An 18221-nucleotide genomic window follows, 5' to 3' on the forward strand; every position below is an offset into this window, starting at 1 on the left:
AGGATACACCGAAACGATTGACGAGCTCATGATGACGACCATTACGTTTCTGTAGTGATGACCAAACTTGTAGCAACATAACTCTGTTCCAGAACCTCTGTTTGTCTAGAAACACCCGCCGCTCATAAAAGACAAGATGAAAGAGAAACGGAAAACAATGACACGTTGAACAAATCAGTTTTCATTGCGCAGAAGGATACACCGTAACGATCCACGAGTTCATGATGCCGACCATAAAACTTCTGTAGTAATGACTTCAATCTTGTAGCAACATAACCTTGTTCCAGAATATATTTGTTAGAATTCTAGCGCGATACCAAAAGTCTGCTAAGTTTCGGCAAGCTCTGGCATAACGTATTAGTTGTGATATGAACACTCCATATGCAGGTGTTGAAGGGATCTTGCCACAGATGAAAGGAAATTTGACAACTCTGAAAGAAATGTCATCACGTTTGTTGTAAATTTTGGTCAGTAGTTTTGCTTTACCATCGATTTCTAAGTGTAGGTGAAGATATGATACTGACATCACATTGTCATATGTATATGGAATATATATGTCATATGAAAAAAATGTATTCATTGGTGAACATATCGTTAAATTTTCAAATAGTTAAGATGTGTGCCCTTAGTTGTTTTTCCCGCCAATGACTGGAATATAGTGTTAATAAATAATAGGCACACGCATGTAAAGAAAATTTGTGCTATGAATTTCACTGGACTCAATTACAACTCATCCCTAACAAGCATATTTTTTTTTTAATTCGGAGAGGGAGGCCTCACAGACCTAACACTACTAAGTTATACTAGTCTGAATAGGGTACACTGTGTTTTAACTTTGTCTTAACTTTTCCATATATGTCTGAAAAATACTCGGATAGACTTGACCGAGTCTCACCTTATCCAAACTAGTCTCAACTAGTCTCGACCGTGTCTCGACTTGTCTTGACACAGTCTGGACCTGTCTCGACCATGTTTGCACAAGTCTTAACTTGTATCAACCAGTCTCAAACAGTCTTACCAGTCTAAAATAGTCTGGACTTAGTCTCGCCTAAGTCTTAAACTGTCTCAACGATTTAATTCAAATCTCCATTGGAATGTTTGGAAATTGTCCTGTTTCATTTAAAAGTGGGAATGTTTATTGTATTTGAAGTATATATTCCGAAAAAAGATACTTTTATTCGAATATCTAAACATTAGATATACCTTTACTTTAACATTTCATGACTTTCGTCATTTTGTCAATTTTGTACCTTTAATTTTTATTGTTTTTATTTTCTTTCTTTTTACCTTTTAAAAGTGGCTATCGTTCACTTATTCGTTATTGCAATTAACGTTTAATTTGAGCCAATTCACAACATACAATATTTTTATTTTTCCTAACCTGGGTATTTTTAAATAGTTGTGAGCCTTGCAAAATATTGCGTTTAACTTTGGCATATAACTTATGAAATAATGAAAATAAAAATAAACTTTAAATTACACAAATATTCCCACTTTTTAACAACATTGCATACATGTATTTCGAAAACTTTAAAGTTTTACAATGGACTAAAAAAAATGCCATATAAGGGGTAGCATCCCTTTGCGAACATGGGGGAGGGGGTAACCTGAACTTCAGGTCTTGTAACCTCTGACAGTCGGTATAGGGGATATTTCCCTCCTTGGCAAAAATATTATGTATCGGACTACAATTGTAGTTAATGCAAGCGAAAAATGTACGTTATACGTATATATATAATCTCGGATTTATCCCAGGGAATCCGATAAACTAAAATAAATAGCCGACAACAGTGTTGTGGGACAATCAACATAAACCGATATTTTTTAAAAGAATTATTAAAAAATAGAAATATTAGTTTCAAGCTCCTAGTCTAATATTACATGTAAACATATGTTTAATTAATGATCTCAAATTTGGTTGCACCGTTGCGATGAGTATATCACTGAAATACATAAAGTTCTATTTTTTATGATTATTCCAATGAGGCATCTCTAAAACTTGCATTTTATGCATAGCATACACATCATTTATATGCATAGCCCATGTAACTTGATAAAGATAGTACTTCAATTATAACATTGTATAAATGGCATTACTTAGTGCGTGATCTATCAATTGCTTTCAATTTCCTTTCCTCGTTTGTATACCCCGGACTTGACTTTTTATGAGCAACTCGGCGGGTGTTTCTAGAAAAGCAGAGGACGGTTACCCTACCTGTGCACCTGGTCCATGCTCCCAGTTTTTAGTGGAGTCCGAGTTGCTCATTTACTTTTGTTACTTTGTATGTATGATTTTAGTTACTTAATGTTCTTTGTTGTGAATGTCTGTTTTCCATGTCTGGTCTTTGTCCCTGGGTTACATTCTTTTGATTACCGCTATAACCTTGGTTCCCTTGATTACTCTTGCATATTTCAAACAATACATGTGATGTATAGAAAATGATCGTCTGTACCAAACATCACACAATGGAAATAATTCATCGTTAAGGTAATTCTTATGTTTATACTTGAGCTGTCTAATTTTTGAATAGAAAAAATCACGTCAATTTTGTATATGTAAAAGTGTAGTATCCATTCAGATCGGAATTTTATCAGTTTCGTAAAATTCTTTGTTACAACTTCATAAGTATCTCTCATATCTTCAATTCCTTTTAAAATGCTAAAAACATATTTTTGTTTCTCTACTAACAGTTTAATTATTGTCGTAGACGTGCCACTGTTATTAAACCTGACGAGCAAACTGAAAACCCTCAATACAAAATTATCAGAATAAAATAGCATTAAAGCCTATGATTTTTCAACTTCTTATGCTTCTATTTCCCACACCCAGTTAAAATGCCGACTCAAAAAACATAAAAATTTTTGTTACGAAAAGAAGATACACCTGGATATGTAGTTCTTTGTATAGATTCCTTACTATTTGTAAACAAATATCTTCCTATTTTACTGAAAAAGTACTCCTGTACTTGCTGACCTATTTCTTCAATCTTATGAGGCTGAGTTTAGCTACATCCTTTAATCTCAGTTTTCTCTATATAGATGACGTATTGTCCTTAAACAATCCTAGTTTTTGGGATTTGATACATCGCATCGACTCCAAAGAACTTGATATAAAGGATACTACAGACACTGTAAAGTCAGTTTTATATCTTGCCCTACACTAAGAGATTGATGGTGAAAGAAAACAAGTGACCAACTTGCCATACCGTAGTGTCGACTTTCCTTTCATCGATGGACATATCAACGTCAGCACCTGCTTATGGAGATTTCATATAACACTTCTAATATCATGCCAGAGCTAACAGCAACTTTTTTGTATCATCACGCTAGATTTCTTACAATAAGGCTTCTGGAGCAGGTTTATGTTGCTACAATAATAAACTCATCATTACAGAAGTTTTATGTTCGTCATCATGAACTCATTGATCGTAACAATGTGTCTATCTGCACCATGAAAACTAATTTGTTCAACGTGTCATAGTTTTATTTCTTCTTTCTTCTACCCGGGACTTAGTTTTGTACTTGCATATGCTTCAAAGTTCTAAGTTCATAGTTTATGTAACGAAATCCAACCTTGGCATGAACCCCCGGATCACATTGTTTTGTTTGTTTGAGAATCATTGATTTATAGTTTTATCTTTAAAGTTTGATTTGAAGTCCAAGCATATACAGACAAATGTAAAACAAACTATGTATGCTTTTTGTATGAACAAAAAATAAACCTCAAATCCGTAAGACAATTCACCAAAACGTATGGTAGTCTCGATACTTAACAAGTGTCTCTGTTTATAAAACAGCATGGAAACTACATTAATTGTCCCGAGGCGTTTCCATATTATATAATTGTAGTGCAATTGATAGTTGAAATATGTGAAAATTCAAAACTTCAAACTCATTTTGCAAAGCCCATGTTTCAGATCGAATCAAACATTTTGTGTTTATTTTATTTGTAATTCAGTACAGAATATTTTGATACATATTGTAATATTATTGGTGTCTCATTACTCTCAATGATTCTGATATGAAGTCTCTAAAAGGTTTTGAAACCACAACTGTGGTTCATTTATGATTGCTATATGAGCAGCACGCGACTTATTGGGCGTTGCTTGTGTGTGTAAAGTACTGCCCACCTCAACCATGTAAACAAACACACGTAACATGTCGATATGCATCAGCTGTTTTCATTCATTTCAGTAGTGTAAATGAACATAAAATTCAATTGATAAAAATATTAATTGTTATGATTTAGGAAAGTAATATTATATTCAGTAAAAAATCCCTTACACACGTACACGGTAGAACTAGCCAAGTGCCACGTACGCCATAATGTATGAAAATAAACAATAACAATCGTCAATGAATGAATTACCGTGCCAGTTCATGTGTTTACACCGTGATCTTATATTTCAAACAATTATTGCCATAACATCGTTCTACTTAATTCGTCATTTCCTTCTTTATTACAAATACTTAGCAAAGTTTCACTAACGAGCATTTCAACTGACATACCGTAAAGTGTACAGGGAAATATATGGACAAATATGACGGGTCTAGGGTAATCATAAAGTTTCACAAAAATGTAAAATTGTATCGTAATTGTCCTACTAGAATCGAAATAAATCACAGAAAGGTTATGAACATCAAAGAATTACGAAGCGAAACAGGACTATAGAATTTGTACATTGCACTTTTTTTCTTTTAATTTTAATTTTAATTTTAAATCTTTATTTAAATTGAATACAGTAACGTTCAGATTTTTTTTAATAGTTGGTAATCATTTGCCAATTACGCTCCACTAAAATTTATCGCAGGTGCAGATCATATTATATTTTTAAGTGCGTGTGTGTGTGAGTGAGTGTGAGAGAGAGAAAGAGAGAGAGAGAGAGAGAGAGAGAGAGAGAGAGAGAGAGAGAGGAGGAGGAGGAGGAGGAGGGAGAGAGAGAGAATAGTTAAATACAAAGTCTTGAGAATGTATTTATATACCTTAATGATATTCAGTTTAATACAAATTGAAACTTGAAAATTTATTACTTTATTTAACGCCTATTTCTACATATGAAATATATTCAATGACGTTTTACAATTTAAAAAAATATATATTGTATAAATATGAATGAATACAGTATGTACACATTATAATCATACACAATTTTAAATAGTGAAATATAGTCTGCAAAAAACAATGATTTAAGTTGACTTTTGAAAATATTCAAAGATTCACAATTTCTTAAGTTTTAAAGGTAACTTATTCCATAGTTTTGGACCTACAGTGCTGAAACTTCTATCAGAAAATGTTGTTTTTCTATTTAAAGGAATTACAAAGTAACTTTCACTAGAAACAGATGATCTCAGAATTCGTTTAGACTCTTTACGTGACTAAAGATCAGTCAAACATTGTGGTGCCTTACCTACTGAACAGTTGTACATGTATGTCAATATTTTAAAGCTTATTCTTGCTTTAGTTGGCAGCCAGTGTAATTCAAGCAATGCTCCTTATTCGTTTTAAAAAATATACTACATTGTTGATATGGCAAATGTCCATTTTTATTATACTTGGTACATTGAGAAAACATTTTGACTGGTCTCAAAGTTTTAAAATTTAGAAATTTCAATAAATTGTGGTAAAAAAACCTCAATTTTAGATAAAAGAGTATTTTTTGCTGTTGCGATTTATTGCTCTAAATATGAAAAGAAAGTATTTTTTGTGAAAAATTTCCATATGTGTTCTGTATGGACCATTGAGGACACATTGCTCTTGTTCCAGGAGAACAAAAATACCAAAAATTCATAACGTATTGGTAAAAAGCACTCTATTTTGAAATTAGTAGCTATACTAGCTAATGCGATATCATTTTATTTGTCTAAAAAAGAAAATGTTGCATTGCTGATATGAAAAGTGTCCAGTTTTATTATACATGTACATGGTATATTTCGACTGGACTGTTATTATGAAAAAAAATGAAATTTCATAAAATTGGTGTGAAATTTACTCAATTTATAGATCAAAGAGTCATTTTTGCTTATGCAATACCATGTGATTGCTCTAAATATGAAAAGAAATATTTTTATGTGAAAAATGTCTATTTTTGCTGTATATAGATCATTGGGGACACATTTTCCTTATTCCAGGAGAACAAAAATCATAAAATATTGGTAAAAAGTACTCTATCTTGAAATAATTAAGCTATTTGAATTAATGCAATATCATCTTATTATTCTAACAAAATAACATTACATAGTTGAAATGAAATATGTCTAATTTATTATACATTGCAAAAACATTTTAGCTGTTTATGCAATAGGATATGAGTTTTGACAGTAATTAAGGACTATGCCTCATTGATTTTAAAATTTTGCATTACCGTTTTACTTAATATGACATGTTAATGTACGTTTATTCTATATATGAAGCTGTCAAATCATGTTCTTATTGATTTCACAGGAAATCCATGAAATAAATAAATTGTTCACCTGGTCATGATTTTTTCTCGTTTCATTTCAGCTGGCACAGAACCTGCAACACTACCCCATTCACCTCGTGGGAACGAACAACTCTTAGGAAACCTAGACTCAAATGTTCAGGACTGGATCCACCAAGTCCACATCAACGCACAAGGATCAAGGCATTCAAACACCTACCAGAGGTCTTTGCCACCATATGTCAGAACTATATTGACAAGATTAGCACCGTAGTACAGGAACATAAGGTACCTGACTCACATATCATCTAATAGGACCAGACAATGTGTCAACTTGCTCCAGGTGTTTACCAAAGGGCGTTGAATTTCTAGAAACCTGGGCATAACCTACGCATAATCCCATTAGAACAACGAGAAGACAATATTCCGATACGCCAACAACGTCATTATTCCATATATAACAGACATTCGATTGTCGCTTCAACTCACCAGGGACAACCAGAAAGCCATCACCATCTTGAATGTCTTCAAATGGCATCATGGCTTAATCAAACAGAATGACATCGTACAAAATGTACTATTAGTTGTCCAAGGCGTCTGCACGGACAAGCTAAAGCCTCTTGACCTGTCTGTCAACAGAGAGTGTAAAGAAAAACTCAAGGCACACTTCCACAACTGGTACTCAGGTCGTCCAGCTCATCAACCAGCAAGAAGATAACAGTGGGCAGACCGACAGTGTAGTCGTAGACATGAAAACATCGGTGCTGAGACCAATCCACGCTACCTGGATTCTACTCACATGAAGATGGAAGCCCGTAAAGACTTTTGATACAGATTTGCTTCCGAAAAGCCGGTTTGTTATAGACTTTTACAAGCATACTGATAGATAAATATGTTTTTTTGTGCTTTAAGTATTTAAAGTATGAAAGACATTTTTACGTGTTCGTTTTTCCATGTTGCTCTGTAAAACATGACTTAATAACACTATTTTTTTGTTATTTTTGCAATGCTTTATTATTTATCATTGATGAAAATATTCATGATATTGTAATAAATATGAGACAGAAATATTTATTAAAATAAATAAACCCAACATATAGATATGAAAGAATTGGGCTCTTCATTACAACCACAACAAAGAACACTCAACACTTTAGGAACAATGACCATAGTAAAACCGACAAAAAGAAAATGAAATATATACTAATAAAATAATAGAATGATGAAATGAAAACATAAATTAAATATTACAAGCGTCTCAGACTCCAATCAAACCTAAGATGACATTTTAGACGATTTGGCATAAAATAAACACTTTACTGAACCATCGATTCTCATAACGGAAACAAATTCAAATTTATTAAAATTTAGTTAATAATGCATTTAATGCATTCTCAAAATTTTCAACACTTTTCGTTTTTTGTTCTTATTGTACCATCTTTGAAATATCCCAGTGATGTTTGAATGTAAAAAAGATATTGGTTGATCATTCATGTTTGTATCATTAAAATCTTGATTGAGCAAAAGGGGTTTTATAGTTTTCAATTAGTTCTATTTTTGTCGGGCGCATGAATTCTGTTCAACACATATATCCTGTAGTATTAAATAGTAGTATCCTGACTACAATTTTCAGGAATACCTCTAATTTTTTCATAACAACTTCAATACATCAATCAGGAAATATATAGTTTGTTTTTCCTCCTGAAAAAAGTTAATATGAAATGATATACACAGGATAAGATTTTTTCCGGATATCGTTATCTAACATATCCGTATTAAACGTAAAACCAAATTTTTTATCGTGTCATAAAAAAACCGGTTTTTGGTATTTTATGAACAAGTCGGTAGATGTTTCTAGAAAAGCTGTAAGCGTTTTACGCTTCCAGTGCATCTAGTCCATACCCCAAGTAACTAGGGTTTGCTCAGTTACATAGTTTAATTGTACGTGTTATTTCGGAACTATATCCCATGTCCTTTGTTGTGTGTATGTCCATTTTCCCATTCTAGTTTTCCCCCGATTATATTCTTAAGGATCACATTCGAATCTTTGTTTCCTTGATTAATCAAAAGGATTTCTTTTACTTTTGATATTGGCATAGCATCCACTAGGTATAACAGTACTTAGTTTTGGTATGCAGTATTCATCTGTTTTTTTACGACAGTGTTTGTCTAAAAAAAGATGTGTTCTATGGGTGGTTGATCGTCCAAATAATACTAAGTTTAATAGGGAGGATTGAATGATCTTGTTTATTGAAATCAATGGCGGCAAATTCATTACGTACAGGATATCACTTCTCAATTAAAACCAACTCATAAAGACATCCAATAAATGCAAGATCATTATGTAACCTACATTATTAAATATTTAACACGGAAGTTGTTGAAGGGACACAAATAACAATAAAAGTCACAGTGATTTACTACACAATGCAATCAAGCTCAAAGTAAAGATTTTCCGATCTACCATTACACTTCCTTGTCTGTTCGTTACATGGAGTACAGGTGTATAAAAAAAGAATGAATACACATATGATAGTTGGAATATATGTGATATTAATTCAAAACAGTAAGTCATACTTTTTTCCCCTAAAAAATAATAAAAATATATGGGATAATGACACATTAATACACCTTTTTATTCAATACACGATTTAATGAAAACTATGTATAGAATGTATATCTTTTGTTTTTATCAAGAACTCCAAGAGGAAAAAATATGTAAGTCATGTTTTCATCTATAAGAGAATGGCGTTAAATATATATATATATATTTTCAAAAATAGTACTGCCCTATTCAATTTTATATCAATTAAGACTTATTGTACATCACAATTCAAAAGAATTTTTTTGAGATGTGAGCTATGAACAGATAAACGTTTTGTTTTGTTAAAAATATCCAAAAAAATATAAATCCTTACTCAGTTTTACAATTTACATATGTCATTCCAAAGAATTCCAAGAAATCGGGCTCTCCATGATTCTAAGGTCAAAAGTTAAATTCGTCATGTATTATCTGAGCAATAATGTCTACTTGCATTTCGTCATTGCCATTTATTTTGTAAACCTGGTGCAGAATTGTTTATCTCGATATATGTGTCTCCCTAAAAAGACCGCAATTTTCATATGACACTCTGTATAATTTAAAGTTGTCAATTTTGTCGCTGATACCTAAATCTCAAGATTACAGATTACAGATAAATATCGGATGCAACACAATGTTAGTCATATAAACTAATACTTGGTTTACTACAAATAACATGTTTAGCATATATTTAAATTCATCCACACAAAGTCAAAGATTCAATAAATTTGAAATTCTCAAATATTCTTATTGATCGTGACTGGAGGACGTTAAGAATCATGAAGCAATAACTAGGACATATTTAATTCCATTTTTATTACTTATTTCAACATTTACAGCAATGTTTCAACTTTAACAATCAAAGCAAGATTGTCTGTTAAAATAATCACCATGTAAAAACGATATCAAGTAATGTTTAATTGATTGAAACAGTGTGCTAGAAAATGCAAAAGGCACCACTAAAGATTTCTACTATTTCCCATAATTTTGTAACAATTCAAGATTTACAATATATTTTTACTTGAGGTAAAACATTTACTATGTTGTATGTAATATCATTTTTTGTTTGTTTTTGTTTTGGTAAACTGCACAAAAATTGATCGAATTACACCTACAGTGATCGTAAAGGAAATATTTTAGAGTTGTTTAAGTGTCAGTCCACCTCAGAATCATGCAGTGGGTGATTTATCGATGTCAGATATTTGAACCAAATTGACTTGCAATACGTAGGATGTAATGGAAAAACAAGAATTTAAATTAAAAAGGAAATATATTTCACCGTAACCATAGCAACGACCATTCCTTAGCAACCACCAATTTTGGGCCTAAAGAACACAAAAACATCACAAGTTGAATATATTTTTTATATCTAATGGTGAAAATTGTCAAACTACATTATTATATTAATGAAGTATGTCTTAGGAAAAACAATTTACAATGAAGTACAAAGCAATCTGATTGATTTAGATCTGGTTACCATACAACCAAAATTCTTAATTTTTGGCAATTTGAAATATACGAAAATAGGCTATGTTCAGACCCGTTTTGCCAACAAGAGCAGGAAGATATTAATTAAATGTATGCATGGATATGTAGTAGATGTTCTCTACTGAAACATCAAAAATAAAAATATGTAACATATCTTTGTTTTTTGCTCATCTAGACCCTAAATCACCCCCTGTTAGTACTTGTCTTCTTCTTAACGTTTTTCATACCAGACCATAAGTTTTTTGTTTTTTGACCTAGACTTCTAATATTTGGTATGTTGGTATATCCTCTCAGGGCTGAGTGACGCGTATTAAAGTGGGTGACCTTTGACCTTGACATTTAACCTCAAGGTCAAATAACATACAAATTTTGGCAAAATACGATCAAACATTTTGTCTATGCCATTACTTTTTGGTCTTTTTTACTTCGATATCTGATCTTTAGCATTAAATTTATTTAAACCAAGGCAGGGAGTAATATTTAAGGTAGGTGATCTTTGACCTTGACCTTTGACCCTAATGACAGATAACATAAACATTTTGGCAACATATCATACAAAAATCTTTGTCCTTGCTATATTGTTTTTTTGTCTTTTCACTTAGACATCTGATATTTGGTATGGATTATAATACCTGAAGGCCAGGAATCATGTACTATGGTGGTTGACATTTGAACTTGACTTTGGACCTCATGGTCAAATAACATACCAAAGTTTGAAGCCATTCATACAAAATGTCTATACCATAACGTTTTTGTCTTTTGACCTAGACTTCTAATATCTAGTATGTTGGTATATCCTCTCAAGGTGGAATGTTGCGTACCTGAATAGATGAAATGTTTACTTTACCTGTAACCTCAAGGTCAAATATGATACACATTTTGGCAAAATACCACCCAAAATTTAGTCTGTGCCATACATAACTTTTTTGTCTTTTCCCTTAGATATCTTAGATTTAGTATTTGGATATTTCACGCCAAGGCAGAGTGTCCTGTAACAAGTTTCGAGACTTTTGAACTTGACCATTGACCTTATGGTCAAATGACATACAAAATGTTGGCTTAAGGTAATGACTCATTTCATGCAATATTTCACCTCACAGTATGTCGTTAATGTAAAGAATCTCTTGCCCTTTATCACCTGATTTTGCTTAACTCCAATAGGAGTACTAATCATTTATGGAATATGTGTTCTCTTGATTTTAAGGGAGAAGAACCTTGAGCTTCAATAATTATACCCCACGCAATGAAGTTGCGCAGGGTATAATATTTTTGACCCGTCCGTCTGACGGTCAGTCCATAAGTCCATTTCAGTTTTCCGGACTTTTTTTTGAAACACTTGCAGATATTGAAATATTTTTTTGTTAATAAGTTGACCACGATAAGTTAAAGTTAGGTTTACTTTTTGATCATTTTTACCGAAATTACGGGCCTTGTACTTATCAAAATTCACAGAAATAACCGTTTTCCTGACATTTTTCCTAGGCGCTTGCAGATATTGACATAATTTTTGTTATAAATTAACAGTGATAGGTTACAGGACAAGTTTATGTTTGGTTCCGCTTTGATAATTTTACTGACATTACGCGCCTTGAACGTAGCAAAATTTACAGAAATAATCTTTTTAAGGACTTTTTTCCTAAACGCTTGCAGATAATGACATGATAAGTTGACAATGATAAGTTACAGGTCAAGTTTACATTTTGTTGCGCTACGATGATATTTACTTTAGATTAATTAAAACTGAAATTTATCAAATTATGGAGTTTGAAACTAACATTCTGAGTAATACGTTTTAGTTAGAAGAGGTTTGTTTTCTCATCGTATATTTAAGCTCATCTGGGACGAAGGTCAGTGTAAGCTATTGTCATCGCTTTGCGTTCGTTGTAGTTGTCTGTCATTAACATTTTCAAAAATCTTATTTAAATTTTATTTTGTTGCAATTTTTTCTATATATGATTTAACACTCTAATTCCGTTTTTATCTAGGTCCTTCTACATGAATTTCTTTTATAAATCTATGTACATGTTTATGTCTGTGTTCCAACATAGTTGAATATAGGGAAAATGTATAAAGGAATATGCCAAAGAAGACAGAAAACTTATTTTTTTTTGTAAAAACATCACGATTTAGTACTTTTGGTATCATACTTCATTAAATATAAAAGGCAGGAGCATATAACTGAAGTTGATGCATCAAGGATATTGAATCCGCATCCAAACGAAGGATAGTATCTGCAACCTAAATTTTACATTTAACTGACTGTGTTAAAGTTTACTTCTGATCTCATGTATGGGCAATAATAAGTAGAAAGATCATGTAAACTTGTTGACTATAAAAGTAGTTAGCATTTTACTATTATTCAATTTATTCTTAAATGCCACGACAAGATAAAATGTATAATTTTAGGTTACCCATCTTTGGTTCTCTCATGGTTTCTAGACAGCTACAAGTAATAGATATAGGGTAACAGGCCAGTAAACAAATATATTTTTTCAGAATTAAGAGACAGACCTATGACAAAATTCTGCAAACGATATTTACAACTGATGTAGGAGTTATGACCCCTATAACAGCTTTTTGGCATTTTTCGTATGTACAACTTTGGAAACATTCTCCTCAAAAACAATTTTACAGAATTCATTGAAAATTTTCATAATTGTTCTGTAGGGTATTCCACACAAAATGAAAGTTGGGATTCTTGATCCATTAAAAAAAAACATAACCCCTGTTAAAAATAAATAGAACATAGAGTCAGAGAGCAATTTTTTGCAATATCGTTCAGCATCATGAGACAGACCTATGCCGAAATTTTCAAAACAGTTTATCATTTTATTTAGGAGTAACAGCCCCGAAACAGTATTTGCCAGTTTTTGCATGTACAATTTCCTAAATCTTTTTCTCTTAAACAATTGTACATAGTTCAATGAAAGTAGTCATATTTGTTCCTTAGGCTATCCAACGCTGTATGTCTATCGGAACTTTTAATTTGTGAAAACAAACATGGCTGCTCTTACTAAAATAGAACATATGGGTCAGGGGGCAGTTTTTTGCACTTTACTGAAAATTTGTTACCTTTGGTAAACTTTTTGCAAGGTTATAAAGTTCAACATCATAAGACCGACCAATACCGACATTTTCGAAACGATTTGTCTACTAATGTAGAAGTTATGGCTCCTGAGACAATTTTTAATTTTTTTGTCACATTTGAATATGCAACATTGAAAATCTTCTTCCCTAAAACCATTGAAGATCAGTTAATGGAAATAAAGCATATTGATTCTGTAGTCTATTGTACCCGAAATGACTTGTGTTTTTTAATCCATTAAAATATATATATGGCTGCCTATACTAAACATGAAACATAAGAATCAGAAGAGTTTTTTTAAATAATTCAAAAACTGTTGCCTTCAGGATAACATTCTGGTTCGGGTCATAAAATGCTATTAAAAGCATTTCCTGCATTTGACTATTCACTTAATTTTAAGTTAGCCTGTCTCATTGTCATTTTTTTCTTATGAGCCAATAGTAAACCAGACAATCAATCCAGGCTCTCTTGAGCCTCTAGTTATCCATTAATAATGTTTCTAGTAGGTCAACGTATTATTACATTATTTTAAACAACAAAAATATAAAGCATTTTGAAATGTTCTGTAAACAAGAACCTACATGTTCATGTTTACAAGAGTAATCATGGGAACCAAGATTCTAGCTGAAATCAAAAGAATGTTATCCTGGGACACTTTGGTAAGAAGATGTGCATTTCAGTAAAACATGAGCTCAAAAATGGAAATGAGATATAATGTCAAGAGTTGATAAAAAAGAAATATTATTCTTGGGTCTAATTGAATTTCTCAAAATACAGAAATTAATAAAAACAATTTATTATCACATATGACATCTGTCCTCATTTACACTAAGTCAAAATTTGACATGTTATTTGACTATGAGTCAAAGGTCAAGTTCAAATGTCAACCACTCTAGTAGAGACACCTTGCCTTCAGAAAATATAACCCAATACCAAATATCAGATGTCTAAGTAAAAAGTAAAAAAATATGATACGGACAAAATTTTGTATGTCATTTGACCTTGTATTCAAAGGTCAATGTCAAAAGTCATCCAATCTAGAACATTACACTCTACCTTGATGGGATTTACTTAAATGTCAAACAGGTCAGATATCTAAGAAAAAAGACCAAAAAATTATGTATCGTATTTTGCCAAAATTTGTATGTTATTTGACCTTGAGGTTAAAGATCATGGTCAAAGGTCACCTACTCTAGTTCGCAACACTCTACCCTGAGAGGATATACCAACATACCAAATTATAGAAAGCTAGGTCAAAAGACAAAAAAGTTATGGTCTGGACAAAGTTTGTATGAAAAACGTCAAGAAGAAAAATCCTTATGGGAGGTGATTTTGGGTTCAGATGAGCAAAAAAACAAAGATATGTAACATATTTTTATTTTTGATATGTTTCAGTGGATATCACCTACTACACATCCATGCATACATTTAGATAATATCTTCCTGCTCTTGTTGGCAAAATGGGTCTGAACATAGCCTATTTTCCTATATTTCAAATTGTCAAAAAAAAAAAAAGAATTTTGATTGCTATGGTAACCAGATCTTAACCAATCAGATTGTTTCGTACTTTATTGTAAATTGATGTCCGTAAGACACATTTTATTAATATAATTATTTAGTTTGATAAGTTTCCTTCATTAGATATAAAAATAAAACATTCAAATTGTGACATTTTTGTGATTGTCAGGCCCTAAATTGGTCATTGTCAAGGAGTGGTTGTTGCTAGGGTAACGGTGAAAACATTTTTCATTTTTCCTTTTATCCATTGTTTTTTTATATATCCAACTGATGTAAAGTCAATTTGGAAAAACTATCTGATATCAATTAATCACTTTCAGTGAAAAATTGCATGATTCTTAGGCGGATTGCTACTTAAATATTTATCCATTTGCCAAAGTGTACATATTGTATTGTCAATATTGCAAAACTTCCTCTACATTACATGTAAATAACATAAATATTATTTAATCATAAATATGTCACATTATTAATTATTTTAATATTTTTATATTCTTTATTGGATTGCGTATATTCTGTTGATATCCACTAGAATCTTGGTTCACTTGATTTTTACCCTTTCATACTACAGGGGGGTTCATCTACCTTTGGTTTTCATTAGCCCGGTAACATATTTGATGGTATTCAAAGAGAAGTGATGAAAAAATTGCTCGAACCTGACAACCGACCGGACACACTGTTGTCTTAAAAGTCTGTTATCTCCCAAAATGGAAATCTTAGCATGGTATCTCGACAATTCTAACACAATCGTCCCAATATAGATTTCAATTTGCTGACCACCCTTTCCAGTATTTTTTTTAAAACTATTTCAAACTAATTAAAACCATTTATATCTTGGACTTGATCACATTCGAACTAATTATATATAAACTATATTTAACTAAACTCTATTCTCTATCTCTCACTCTACTACACTCTCTTTTCAAAACAAGTCTTGACAATCCAGTTTCTGACCTGTCATCACCATTAAACAGACTTGTGGGCATCATTTTGGATATTCGGTACTACAGACTTATTTTACAAATCTGTGTTAAAGGACAGGATAAAAAACAACGATAATTTCTTCAATTACAATTTGTCAATAAAGATATAGATGCAATTAACATCACCCATCAAAAAAAAGTTACAAACTTCCGCCGAATTTCAAATAGAAATCAATACCGCTAATTTCACATTGCTGTAATTCACCTATTGTATCCAAAATTTTCAATTATATAAGGTAAAATTGTTTTAGTCCGCAAAATGCACTGCGTCTTTTTTGTTATTTGAGGTAGACGTCTTGAAATGGCAGTAAGGAAACCTGTTCTGCTTCCACTCTCTCCAAGGAGGAGATAGTGGAAAACTTTCAAACTATCCTGTTTTTGTCTCTATACTGAAGACGGTGATTGTGATTTACCCTCTATGTACTAGGTTTCTGAACTCCACAAGAACTCATACAAATGCCGCTACTTAGTTGGATTTGCATAATGTACCACAAAACCTCTTTCAAAACTTTTATACTCACAGTTGTCGACGAGGGTTTCCAATCCTACCACGACATTTGGTACTCCCAAAGTGGTATTAATTTAATGTAGATCCTGAAATATTCAAAAAATCATCTGGAAACCCTCAATTCAAGATTATTATGAGAATACAATAACAGTTAAACCTATGATTTATCAACCGTTTATACTTCTATTACCTATACTCAGTTGAAATCCTGACACAAAAACATTATACGTCTTTATTACTCCAGAGGACTCAGTACAACTAGATGCAGATACGTAGTACTTTTTAGAGAACGCTCATACTTTATAAAAAAGAAAAAAGGTCCTTAATCATCTTCAAATATACCGATGAAAATTCAAAATGCTTTTTAAAAATATTTTACCAGTGTGAAAGACGCAATTTTTAATAATTGGTTGGCATTCCAATTGGAACAAACTGTGCTCCTCTACTCGTACGAGATTGACTTTATAATTGATCTGATCCAAACGAAAGAACATCGTTTAGCCATATTCTTTGATCTCCGTAAGACTTTCTTCACCTTATTCGGGCAAAGGTCAGAACTAAGTGCCTGTCAACACTTTCATTTTGGTTAGAACAAGATTCATTAGGAACAAGAAGAAGTTTGAATTTTGAACTATAGACAATACCAAGTTATATTAGTCTGAATAGGGTACACTGTGTTCTAACTTGTGCTAACTATGTCTTTTCTAAATATGTCTGAAAAATACTTGGATTGTCTTGGCCGAGTCTCACCTTGTCCAAACTAGTCTCAACTAGTCTCGACCAGTCTCAAACAGTCTTACTAGTCTCTATTAGCCTCGACTAAGTCTCAACCAGTCATGACTAAGTCTTAAACTGTCTCAACAATTTAATTCAAACCTTGAACAGTCTCAACAACATTACCAGTCTCGACATGAGGTTTTCATCCATGATAGCATTATCATGTTTGGAAATTTCTTTATTTTTATTTAAAAATCGGAATGTTTATTATATTTGAAGTATATTTTTTCCGAATAAAGACACCTTTTATTCTAATATCTAAATATTAGTTATACCATTACTTTAACATTTCATTGTGATTTTGTCAATTTTGTACTTTTAATTTATATGTGTATTAATCTGTACCTTATAAAAGTGGCTATTGTTCACTTATTTATTAATTAGCGTTTAATTTGAGCCACTTCACAACATATAGTATTTTAATTTATTTTTTTCAACCCGGGATATATCTAAATAGTTGTGGGCCTTGAAGTATTGCGTTTTACTTGGGCCTGTAACTTACGAAATAATAAAAATGAAAATATACTTCATTATCAAAAATTACTTCAAATTACACAAATATTCCTACTTTTTATTAACATTGCATACATGTATTTAGAAAACTTTGAAGGTTTACAATTGACTTCAAAATCTGCCATATGACGGGTTAAGTACCCAGAACATAGGGGAGGGGGTAACCCTAACTTGAGGTCTTGTAACTTCTGACAGTCGGTATAAGGGAGATTTCTCTCATTTCATTTATTTCATGTGGATGATTTTGCCTGACAAACTTTTTCCTCCCCAATTCCTATTGAAAAAAAAAATCTTGTAAAATGTTTTTTATTTCTTGCTATGCAACATTTACATTAAACCCCTATGTTGG

At 31.9% G+C, this 18221-nt stretch overlaps 1 protein-coding gene across 4 annotated transcripts in view; it reads left to right on the forward strand.

Moving 5' to 3' along the window:
- The window catches only part of LOC148598448 (uncharacterized), a 59127-nt gene that overhangs the window by 19493 nt on the left and 21413 nt on the right, over window positions 1-18221 (forward strand). Inside the window, exon 1 of one of the 4 annotated variants that reach the window (XM_088560551.1) lies at window positions 8819-8985. The exons of 2 other annotated variants lie outside the window; for them this stretch is intronic. In XM_088560551.1, coding sequence (XP_088416677.1) covers window positions 8937-8985 — 49 coding nt within the window. In that variant the 5' untranslated portion in view covers window positions 8819-8936. Of the gene's footprint in view, window positions 1-8818; window positions 8986-18221 lie in introns of those variants that run through there. One more of the 4 variants, XM_088560550.1, reaches the window with a different exon arrangement.

The sequence above is a fragment of the Perna viridis genome, chromosome 14 (assembly GCF_037379345.1).
Source record: "Perna viridis isolate PV_CMFRI_1.1 ecotype Kerala chromosome 14, ASM3737934v1, whole genome shotgun sequence".
Lineage (NCBI taxonomy): Eukaryota > Metazoa > Mollusca > Bivalvia > Mytilida > Mytilidae > Perna > Perna viridis.